The 12064-nt window shown below is 44.5% G+C and overlaps 1 protein-coding gene across 1 annotated transcript; it reads left to right on the forward strand.

Annotated features, from left to right (window-relative positions):
• The first annotated feature begins 2928 nt into the window (after positions 1–2928).
• Positions 2929–11073, forward strand: LOC104274320 (cytoplasmic FMR1-interacting protein 1-like). Its single transcript, XM_009869916.1, has 7 exons — positions 2929–2968; positions 3052–3182; positions 6108–6180; positions 7350–7444; positions 9020–9258; positions 9987–10134; positions 10554–11073. Exons 1-7 carry the CDS (start codon positions 2929–2931, stop codon positions 10716–10718), a joined length of 891 nt encoding a protein of 296 aa, XP_009868218.1. The 3' UTR covers positions 10719–11073.
• Positions 11074–12064: the final 991 nt, after the last annotated feature.

A 12064-nucleotide genomic window follows, 5' to 3' on the forward strand; every position in this document is an offset into this window, starting at 1 on the left:
GAGGCCGCTCTCAGCTGCCCATAGAAGGCCTCATCAACTTCCTCCCCCTGATCTGGTGGCCTGTAATAGACAACCACAACAGTATCGCCCCTGCCATCCTGCCCCTTAATTCTGACCCATAGACTCTCAACTTGCTCATCAGCTGTCCCTGGACAGTACTCAGTACATTGTAGCTGCTCTCTCACATAAAGAGCAGTTATTTCGTCGGCACCTCTTCTTGTAATCTCCTCTACCACTTGGAGAAGAAAATTGTCATAGATGCATTCCAGGAACCTCCTGAATTGCTTGTGCCTTGCTGTGTTGTCATTCCAACAGATATCAGGATGGCTGAAGTTCCCCATTAGGATGAGGGCTTGCGAACATGAGGCCACTTCTATCTGTCTGTAGACAGCTTCATCCAATTGGTCATGCTGGTCAGTGTAATCTCCTCTACCACTTGGAGAAGAAAATTGTCATAGATGCATTCCAGGAACCTCCTGAATTGCTTGTGCCTTGCTGTGTTGTCATTCCAACAGATATCAGGATGGCTGAAGTTCCCCATTAGGATGAGGGCTTGCGAACATGAGGCCACTTCTATCTGTCTGTAGACAGCTTCATCCAATTGGTCATGCTGGTCAGGCGGCCTGTAGCAGATGCCCATTACAATGTCACCTGCCCGTGCCTTCCCTTTAATCCTGACCCATAAAGTCTCAGTCGTTTCCTCATCCATCCCCAAACAGAGCTCTGTGGACTCCAGCCTGTCACTGACATAGAAGGCAACACCCCCTCCCCTTCTTCCCTGCCTGTCCCTCCTAAACAGCCGATACCCTTCCATTCCCACACTCCAGTCATAGGTGTCATCCCACCATGTCTCTGTTCTGGGGAGCCTTCCAGCCTTTCTGGTGGTTCACCATCAATCTCTGTGTATGTGCCATGGATACTAAGACCAGAAGTGTTGGTAGATACTCTGATTTGGTTTCTTCAATGGCACAGACCTAAATCCAGGATAACACAATGAACTTTTGTTTCCAGAAAGTCTTGATATGAGGAAAATGTGTTTAAACGGCAAACAAACAAGTGGTCGTTGCTGCTCACACACCTGGGAATTGCAATGGGCCCTTATACCATAGCATTGAATGAACAGTGACGGTCTTTTCTAGAGCTTTTTCATTACATAGTCCTTGTGTTATGGGAAGGAGGGAGTTGGTGTTGCACTGGCATGTACTTGTTAGCTTTTTTAGCTAGCTTTAAATGTGCTCCCTTTGAGCAAAGTGAACTCAGCAAGCCCTCGCTGTGTCTGACCTTCCTCCATTTGTTTTTCAGTTCTGTTTTTCTGCTGAGTCTCTGAACTACTAATAAAGTTAGGACTGAAATTTAACTCTGCTGAGCACAGGCAGGAACACTCGTTTACTGCAGATTTCTGTTGACAAACAGTTCTTTGATGTGTAACAGAGCCAGCCCTGTATCCTCTTGCAGTGCATTTTCCTGATGTTTCTTGTTACTGATTTTAACAACATGAGGCTTTCTGTAGAAATGTGTGGGTTAGCTGCACAATTCCCTCCTTCACCGCGCATCTTCAAATTCCTCTGCTGACTTTGAGCGGAACAAATACACCCCAGGCTGTATTCGATATTTGTGCACTCCCTTGTGAGCCGTTGCCTTGCTGGGTCAATTCCAGCGTCTAATATCTTGCATGGGAAGTGTTCATCAGTTGCGTCCAAACAGCACATGGCAAGGTGGTGGGAGGCATCTGTGTTCTTTCCTTGTCTCCTCTCAATTGCTTTAGATGTCATTGGGTGGAGATTTAACTCTCTGACTTAATTCAGCATAATGGAAACGAACTGCTGTATGTAGCACTCAATTTGAAATCTTTGCATGATGCAATTTCTTCCGTCATCAGTCAAAGCTATTGGTGGGTTTTTAAAAGGGCCAGGCTTGTGCAGACAGATGGAGAAGTACTGATAAAAAATAACTTACAGAAAGGCAGAGAGCTGCCTGACCTACTGTAGTTCTCTGCTCTTCCTTGCCCATCCTGTGTATCACTTTATCCTCCATGGAGCTGACTAGATTGGGGGTCTACAGGAGCTGTCGAGCCTGGGGTTTTCTGGACTTGTCTGCACAGCCCTCCTGGGGCTGAGGGGGAAGGAAATGGAAATCCGCAGGTGTGTCCCCTTTGTTTGGGAGAGGTTTGGTGAAAAAGACCTGTGTTTATGTAAATTGCATGGGTCTGAAAAATAGTAGATTTTGCTGGTTTTTAACAGCTTTTGGCAAAACTTTGACAGAAATAAGGGTTCTGGTTGTGTTTGTCAGCAGGAGCTGATGGATCCTTGCCAGCACAGCTTGACTTGTTATTTCTGTATTTAATTGTTTTTGAGGTTGCTGATCTCCTCTGGCCATCTGTGGCCCTGTGAGAGTCGCAGCCCGATGCCACCTCTGTTCCCTATCTCTTTAGTGCTCTGCTCCTTTCTGGCTCTGTCACCCTTGAAAAGAAAAGCTCTGAACTGAATGTGTCAGTGCAGCAGGTTGGGGGACAGAGGCTGGAACAGGACTAATAGCAGATAAGAGCTCTAATCACTCTTGCTGCTCCTGGAAATAATTTTCTGAGCTCTTATACTGGCCTCCCTTTTGCAGGAGTGAGAAGTTAGGCACTCCCTTTTGCATGATTTATCTCTTTAAAAATGACAGCACACCATGGGCTTAACACTTCACAACCTCTGATTTTTAACGCATTGGAGTAACGCTCATTTCAGTTCCCCCTAGGCTGCACATCTGGAGATAAAAAAAGATCTTGTGTGCTGATACATGGAGAGAGAACTCTAAACCTGTACCCTTGGTTAGTTATGCTCTGATACAGTGTACATGCGCACATTCATGGCAACCTTTGAATAGGCAAATGGTTAGAAAATTGGAGTGCTTTTCAGGCAGAAAGAAAAATTAGTCTTGACCCGTATGACTCTTATGACCAGAATCTTCTGTCTGCTTCCTCAAAGTAAGAGGTGTGCCTCTGCCATCATCACTAGCTTTTGTTCTGGCTCCTGAGATTTAATTTTTTTGCTTCTCTCTTCAATTCAGGTATCTTGGAGTTTTTTCACCATCAGCTGAAGGACATCGTTGAATATGCAGAATTGAAGACTGTCTGTTTCCAGAATTTGCGGGAAGTGGGAAATGCCGTCCTGTTTTGCCTTCTCATTGAACAGAGTCTGGTAGGTGCCTGCTGTGCCAGTTTAATACCCATCTGTCTCTCAAAATGTACTCTCAAATTTTAGCAACTAACGTCATAAATAACAAGGTTGAAATCTGCAGATTTGCTATTGCCAATGGGCAGATGGATAGAAACTGTTCCCTGCTCTGATCTTTTACAGTCTTGCAAAGGGCTTCTGTGTCTGCGAGATAGCAGGGATGCCCAGCTTTGCTAGGTGACACACGCTGCCTCATTGTACAGTACCCGAGGTTCAAATAATATGAACTTCATAAATTCTGATCAAATACAACACTCCTGCTGTCAGTCACGGGGTGGCTACTTTCTTTTATGTCAATGTGTTGCATGTCTGGTACCGTTATTTTCCTTCCCTGCTCGTCACTCCTGCTGTCAGCTGAAACGTCGCAAAGTTAACATGGACTTCTGGGACATCCTTCTTGCTGCTAGTCTGGCTGACAGCAGTGCCTGCTCTGCCAGATGTTCATCTGTCCTAGTTTGAATGAAGCTGGGAAATGTTTCCAGTCTTTTCAGCTGCTTCCTGAATGCCTTACAGCACACGAAGGTGCCCGCTGCTGAAGGCACGGTGCTACGATTGCTCTTTATCCTTACCTCCCCTTCCCCCGCTCCACTCTCCTTTCATGTTATACAATCTGCTGTTCGTACAGAACAGCAGGACATGTAATTTCTTGGTCTTCACAGTTTTGGATGCTTGCAGAAGGAAAGGTGGGCATTGCTTATGGGCCAGAAGAGCAACAGGTGTGCTATCTTCCCTTTCTTTACTCGTGTTGTGCTTCTGAGACCTGTGGGTGTGGGTCTTTTCCCCTGCCCATGTCTACAGGACATCCTGCCCATGGTGTGTAAGCACACGCTGCCGCCAAGGCTGGGCTTCCCATCACGTGGAGATCTTTGCTGACTGCAAACCAGCTACGTCAGTTCCTCAGCAAACTGGCTGGGGCTCTGTCACTGCACACACAAAAAAATCCTTCATTTATTATTATTTCTTTAGATAGATGAAGACCTTTAAGATAGTGATAGAACAGGAAAAGGCTGCCCAGGGCATAGAATCATCATAGAATCACAGAGTGGCTTAGGTTGGAGGGGACTTTAAGAGATCATCTAATCCAACTCCCCTGCTGCAGGCAGGTATGCCTCTCAACTAGAGTGTGGTGGAATCACCATCCCTGGAGGTATTTAAACAATGTGTTGAACTGGTGCTTAGGGACTGGATTTAGTGGTGACATGGTTTAGGGCTAGGTTAATGGTTGGACTAGATGATCTTAAAGGTGTCTTCCAACCAAAGAGATTCTGTGTGATTCTGTGTAAGAGCAAGTGCAACCATTAACCTTACACTGACAAGCCCTTGGCTAAACCATATCCCTAAGCACTTGGTCTCTTAAATACCTCCAGGGCTGGGGACTCCACCACTTCCCTGGGCAGGCTGTTCCAATGCCTGATAACCCTTTCAGTAAATAAATTCTTCCTAATATCCAACCTAAACTTCCCTTGGTGCAACTTGAGGTCATTTCTTCTCATCATATCGCTTGTTACTTGGTTGAAAACACTGATCCCCACCTTTCTACCACCTCTTTTTAGGTAGTTGTAGAGAGTGATAAGGTCTCCCCTCAGCCTCCTTTTCTTCAGGCTGTACAACCCCACTTCTCTCAGCTGCTCCTCATAACATGACTCCACCTCTAGGGGGTTGTTGGTGTTAGATGAGATAATGAAGTTGTTCTCAGAGTCCTGTTCATGATATTTAGAGGAATCCCTCCCTCGTGGTGGAGAGTGATTGGAGGAAGAGGTGGCACGCAGTGAAACCATATTCTGTAATAGGATAGCTGAAACAAAATGAGAAACTGGATTACTTTGGATTCAGGCTAACAGGGTCCATAGTGAAAGGCCAGGCAGGTGAAGGCCCTCACTGCTTGAGAGTTACTGAAGTGACAGCAGCACTGTAGGTACATTCTTCGGGATGCTGCCTTGGTGGCAGATTCTAGTAATATACCCCTGCTCACTGCTCCTCCTCTTGTTTTTGCCCTCGGTAGTGTCCTGTCACACATTTCAGTATTCTTCCATTGTGGTCATCCGTCACAACTAAGCTAGGCTTTACCCCAGGACAAAATGTAGGTCTGTAGTGCATTTTTGCTGTTGGATGGGTCTTGTTAATCTTGACTGCCTAGCAGGCGCATTTTCGTGGTGTTGACATCAAGGAATTACACCTGGGAAAAGCACATGAGCCCCGGTACTCTGGCCTTGATGAGGACGTGGCTGATGTTCATCCCTTCTAGCACTAGTGCTGTGGAATTATAAATGAACAGGGTCTCTTCTCCAAAAGTAAAGAGAGAGGCTTAGCAAAGTCTTGCATCTGCTTCTGGTCATCTCTACATTTTCTCTGTACATACATTCAGCAGCCAAAACTCAGGAGATTTCCTTCCTCCCGTTCCTAAAGACGTAAAATAATTTCTGAGAGGCGATTCACTGCTGGTGTCCTGTGTCTCAGCCAGCCTGGCAGGGAGATGCTCCCACCACGATAACAGGTTGTGGGAATAGTTGTTAAAAATAACCAGGCACTGAGTCATCTTCACTGCTCTTTGTCTGCACAGGAGCCGTCTGCCGCTTTTACGCCAAAATTACTCACTCCAAATTAGTCTTTTTAATAAGTACCCTGTCCTTCACGAACGGCCAAACTGAGGGTGGGAGGAGAGCTGCTGGAGTTTATTTGGGAATCCAATCTAACCTGGTGAAATCGGATTGCGTTTTGGAGCGATCCCACAAAGAGAGGGGGGGCTGGGAGCAGCTCCTTGCAGTGGTGACAGAGGCTGGCTGCCCTCTGGTGTTCCCGTGTGGGCAAGCTTGTGTAAGCCTGTTTTGGAGATCTGGTGTGGTTTGGGGATTCTTCAGTCCTAAATGTCTCGTTTCCTTTTCATTCCAGTCCCTGGAGGAGGTGTGTGACCTGTTGCACGCAGCACCGTTCCAAAATATCCTGCCCAGGGTTCACGTCAAAGGTATTGGTTATGTGATAACACTTTCTTGGGTAATGCTTTCCATTTCTCTTGCTGGCTGCTGTGGTTTCAGTGACCGTCCCCAGCCATCCTTTACAACACCAACGTTAATTATGGGACAGGGGTAGCAGATTCAGGCTTATTTGCCTGGATGAAAAATAGGCACTTCATAGTGAGGCTCAGTGCAAATTACAAGAGGAAGAGGAGGAATGCTGTGTCGGGGACGAGTGGATGGGTACCCAGGGCAGTAGTACCCCTCTGTGTGGATGCAGTGAGAGGCTTTTCCAAGGTTTACCTTATGATTGTCAGTTAGATGGGGTGGGCTTGTGACCTACACAGGATATAGGAAGTCTGTCAGCAGGCTTCCTATAAATACACGCAAGCAGTGAATACAAGTGGTCCCTGGTCCCAGCAGACTTTTCACAAGCCTTTTTACTAAACTGGGAGTGCAGCAGTGAACATTTGCAAGATTGTTGCCTTTTTTATCTGCTTTCCTCATCCTTCATCATCAGAAAGTGAGCTTTTTTGGTTTTGTCCTCCTTATGCTTCTTTCTGTGTTACTTCTCTGTCTGCTTTCCTCTCTGTTTCTTGCTGCCAGACCAGCGGATTTGTTCTGCTCGGAGAAATCCTGTCAGCTAAAAACCTTTGAGAATATTGCCAGACTCACTGTATCTACTTGCATCTCTGCATAAAACTAACCAGACCTTTGTAAACAGTTTTTTCTCATTTGCCAGAAAACATTTCCTACTTGCCACTGATGAGGGAGTGCCAACTGCCTTTTTAAGCCTTGCTATACATAAGATTCTGCCCTCATTATACCTCATTTTCCAAATGCAAACATGTTATATATGATAAGGACAATTTACTTGGTTTAGTAAAAGTAAGACTCAAATATGTTAGCAGCAGCAGCATAATGAAGCGTTATATTCTTTCCTGAATTTAGTTAATTAATTAAACGGATTCTACTACAAATCCTTCTTTCTGTTTGCACATATAGTGCAACATTTTAAAATATATATTTTTCTTAAAAGCACAGGGAAGATGAACCAGGTACTTAGAACTGAAATTACCTGTAAAAATAACATACCCAGTTTTCTTCTATATTGAATAAAGACTGTGTGGAAGTAAGAATTTTGTTAATTGCAATTTATTATTGTACTTTTTTTTTTCAGAGGGTGAAAGACTTGATGCTAAAATGAAGAGACTAGAATCAAAATATGCTCCACTACATTTGGTTCCTCTCATTGAAAGACTAGGAACGCCCCAGGTAATCTCTCTCATTTGTATTGGAGGCAATTCAAGACATTTCTGAGCAGTAGAGAGCCTGGCCTTTCGCACATGCCAATAACAGGGTCAGAACCTGCACATCCAGCTTGTACACACAACAGGATTATTTTTTTTTCAGATACATGGATTTGGTAAAGCTGCTGAAGCTCAGAGGTTTAAAACATTTGAGATTTGTTTGGAATTGACACATCTAGGGGAAAATGCTAATTTGTATGTGATACGCTCTCAGTGTAAGGGCCAGCCTAGGAGGTCCTAGGGCAGATTCCACCACAAGCAATCAGATTTCTTGTGCATATCTATATACATAGATATAGATATCTATGTGTGTATATATATATGTAGACAATTTATTCCCCTCTCAGCGAGATGATTAGAAACTCTTGGAAAATGAACTGAGTTGACTTTTCCTGGAAACACAGTGACCAAAGGGAATATTCTTGAACTGCCTTTGCAGCTTCAGCACTATTTTCTGTCTGTGTGAGTGGTGCATTAATTCCCTGCTAACCTCATCAGTTTACAAGTGATGGAGGTGTGAATAGTGCGCAAAGCACTCTGAAGTGAAGTCAGAATCACAGAATGTCAGTGGTTGGAAGGGGCTTCTAGAGATCACCTAGTCCAGCCCCCCTGCCAGAGCAGGATTACCTACAGTAGGTCACACAGGAACGTGTCCAGGCAGGTTTTGAATGTCTCCAGAGAAGGAGACTCCACAACCTCCCTGGGCAGCCTGTGCCAGTGCTCTGTCACCCTCACAGTGAAAAAGCTTTTCCTCATGTTTTTGTGGAACCTCCTGTGTTCCAGCTTGTGCCTGTTGCCCCTTGTCCTGTCGTTGGACGTTGCTGAAAAGAGCCTGGCTCCTTCCTCCTGACACTCCCCCTTGACGTATTTATAAGCATTTATGAGGTCACCCCTCAGCCTCCTCTTCTCCAAGCTAAAGAGACCCAGCTCCTTCAGCCTCTCCTCATAAGGGAGATGTTCCGCTCCCTTAAAGACCTGACTGCTTTTATCATTGTGGGTGCTGCAGCTCGGCAGGCACTGCTGCAGTAGGAGCGCTCTTGCCCTGACAACACAAGCTGGGACAAGCCCTAACAGAGCATTGCTAGTTTATGGGTTTTTTTCTGGGCCTGCTGGTGCTGTCTGTGGTGCTTTCTCATCTCTCACAGCAGCAGCCAAGGGAGATGTGCAGGAAAGCGCAGGTAGGAGCTACTGCCCATTACCAGCAGCAGAGCGCTGAACCCTTTGGTTTTCCTTTCTCTCTGTGTTCGGGCAAAGGATTCTTTAAACTTCCCTGGGCTAGTCCAGGGTTAGCGTCACCGCAGTTAGTGTTACTTAGTACAGCATTGGCCTTTCTGCTTGAAAGGGCTTTTCCAATTTTCACTGAATGTTTTTTCCACTGAACTGAACCCCAGATTAGTGGCCTCTGACCTCACTTAAAGTCAGGAGAAATTGCTCCTAGAGTAAACCAAGTGAAACTGGAGAACATGGTGGTATATTTGGGGGGGAAAAAAAAGGTCAAAGGGCTTTTACCAGGATTTTGCACTTTCTTTCTCCACTTTAGCAAATAGCAATCGCGAGAGAAGGGGACTTGCTGACCAAAGAACGTCTTTGCTGTGGCCTGTCCATGTTTGAGGTTATCCTGACGAGGATCCGCTCCTTCCTGGACGATCCCATCTGGCGCGGGCCCCTGCCCAGCAATGGGGTGATGCACGTGGACGAGTGCGTGGAGTTCCATCGCCTGTGGAGCGCGATGCAGTTTGTCTACTGCATCCCCGTGGGAACGCACGAGTTCACTGTGGAGTACGTCCTGCCAGCGGCCCACCTGCGGGCAACAGTACTTTGCTTGTCCTGCCTGTAACTGGCAGGGGGGTGAGAATGAAGGGGTTGGTTTGCCCAACAGCAAGGCCTTAGTGGGGAAAACAAGGGAAAGGGCTGCAATTGCTGGGAGGGGCTCATAATCCATGGACACAGATACGATTGTATCTGTAATGAGAATAACCCTCTGTTTTAAGCATTGCCAACGTATAACGAAGAATCTCGTGACAAGCAGGCCCTGGCATGCATCTTTCAGTAGTAGTGAGACCCCTATGGGTGCTGAACTAAATTAACTGAACATTGGTGCGTGTAACTCTTAACAAGTATTTTCGTCTCTGAATTAAGAGCAAGAATGAGCACCTGGAAGTTAATATGATTAACATGAGTTAACCAAGACCCGTAGCTCTTGGTTTTGTTAATTTTGATAATAATCTGATTTTCAAAAACTGTTCAAGCTGTAACACGCTTTTCACAGAGCAATTATGGAGGCAGCAGCATAGGAGGTTTCCTTCAGTTCATACCTGCAGCCAAAAGGAGCAGTGGTGTTGAATTCCCACTTTCTTTTTTTCCCATAGTTTCTAGATTAACGTCAACATATTCTAGGGTGATATACCTGTAGTTTAGTGTAATGACCAATGACAGAGCATACCCTGTGGAGATGTTTCTGAAGATGTAGGTGAAATGTGCTTTACGTGGTGTGTCTCCTGTCTCAGGCAGTGCTTTGGAGATGGCTTGCACTGGGCTGGCTGTATGATCATTGTGCTCTTGGGACAGCAGCGTCGCTTTGATGTGTTGGATTTCTGCTACCACCTGTTGAAAGTCCAAAAGCATGATGGCAAAGACGAGGTTATAAAGAACGTGGTGAGTTGAAGACATCTGTTCTGTACTTGCTCTAGTGGTAACACGAACACGTCAGAGCTGTTTGTACTCGGATGCAGTGTAGATACAGCAAGTGCTTTTTTAGAATGAAGTGCTGAAAACCAGGGCTGCAGGGTTTTTAGCACCAAAAGATTTAAGGTGTTAATTCTGGAGTTTCAAGACTGGTCAGTGAGAGTTCTGGTTTCCTGAGTATGTGGGATTTTCTTAATGCTTTCAATCTCATATACATGCATTCAGATTATGACAAGGCAACCATAAGTTGCCCTTTTATGTACAAAAAGCAGCACTGTCAAAACCCGAAATGCACCTTGGATTTTCACTGTGTGAGCAGTAGAAGGAAAACATTCATAATATTGCTCCTGAGGTGAGGTAACAGCATTTGCTGTGTTTTTTGTTTGCAGCCTTTGAAGAAAATGGTTGAGCGAATTCGCAAGTTCCAGATTCTGAACGACGAAATAATTGCTATTTTGGACAAGTATTTGAAGTCCGGCGACGGAGAGAGCACGCCTGTGGAACATGTGCGCTGCTTCCAGCCACCTATTCATCAGTCCCTTGCCAGCAACTAGACTTCCTGCCTAATGATACTTTTTGCACCTATTTAGGCTAAAAGTATGAGACAAACCCAACACACCCACACCAACAGTTTTAAGGAATACTCTCATCTGCATTTTTCGGTATGCCTGTGCCATTTGAGCGATGCACTGTCCTCTTCAGTCGCCAAGCACAGTAACTGTATACAATCCATACTTATTTTTCTAGACTAAAATTTTATACGCTTTGATTAAAAAAAACAAACAAACCTGCGACTGTAAAAGATTTTTGAAATATCTTTGCATTCCTGTACTGAGGTGGCTGGTTTAGACTGGACTGGCACAATGTTCCCCAAAAAGCTATGAAATAATAGCTGTGGAGGATAAGAAACTGAATTCTGTAGAAAAAAAAAAATATTTAGAAATCAATTCCTAATTGTTTGTATTAGAGCATTAATTGCTTAATTAGCCTTTATTAAAAAAAATTAGATAAAAAAGAAAAAACAGACCAACAAACAACCTCTGCTGGTGCTTTGTGAATAATTTTTCTAGTCAGTTGATTACATTTCCTCGTTGCAAAACTATTCTCTGAGATCAGTAATTATGGAAATGAAGGCTAATTAAGGTGATTGTTTTATAGTTATTTAACATGGAAGTGACTGATAGTATTCTGATTTTTTTTTTAAAGGCGGTAATTTGATTGATTTGAATGGGGACTGTTTACTTTTTCCTAATGAGAGCTTCTAACACACTGGGTATTTTGGTTGGCGATACGTACCTGTGTACAAAAGTACATGTTTACAAGTGATAAGAGATTCTTGTTTACAAGAATCTTGACTACAGTGATCAGGTGTTTCATCTATCCCAGTACTTAAGCTCTAATGGTGTTAATCATGATTTACTTATGGAAAGTATTTGTTTAATTACATTTACTGTATTATGCAAAGCATCAGTAAAATTGTTTGTAAAACTTGGCAACTGGAAAAATTGAATTTTAAAGCAACCCATTCAGCCCAAAGTACTAATTCCTGCCTCCTTACTGCAGGAGCCTAACAGAGTTTTTCAGCTGCCTGGTAGGATCAGTCCAAAACAAATGTGACAAGACACCGACAGATAATGACAAGTTTTACCCAGGATATGGTTTTCTGGAGATGTTATTTGGTTGATGTTTCAAACCCAAAGTGGGAAACCAAGAACGCATCCCTCCGAGAACCTGTTTTTCTCTCTTACTAGTTCAAAGTGAGGTTACAGGACGTCTTTTCTCCTGCTCGGCTCTTCTGAGATGTTTCTGAGCATCTGACCGCGGAGGGATGCCGGAGATGAGGAATGTGTAGGTACTGGTGTGGCAGGGAACTGCATTTTGAGGAAAGAAAATAAATTAA

The sequence above is a fragment of the Apaloderma vittatum genome, unplaced genomic scaffold (assembly GCF_000703405.1).
Source record: "Apaloderma vittatum isolate BGI_N311 unplaced genomic scaffold, ASM70340v1 scaffold5305, whole genome shotgun sequence".
NCBI classification, from domain to species: Eukaryota; Metazoa; Chordata; class Aves; order Trogoniformes; family Trogonidae; genus Apaloderma; species Apaloderma vittatum.

Coding starts and splice junctions, on each gene's coding strand:
- LOC104274320 (XM_009869916.1), top strand. CDS start 2,929: ATGACTCTTATGACCAGAATCTTCTGTCTGCTTCCTCAAA. Junction 9,259..9,986: donor ACGCACGAGTTCACTGTGGA/GTACGTCCTGCC, acceptor CTCCTGTCTCAG/GCAGTGCTTTGGAGATGGCT. Junction 10,135..10,553: donor ACGAGGTTATAAAGAACGTG/GTGAGTTGAAGA, acceptor TTTTGTTTGCAG/CCTTTGAAGAAAATGGTTGA.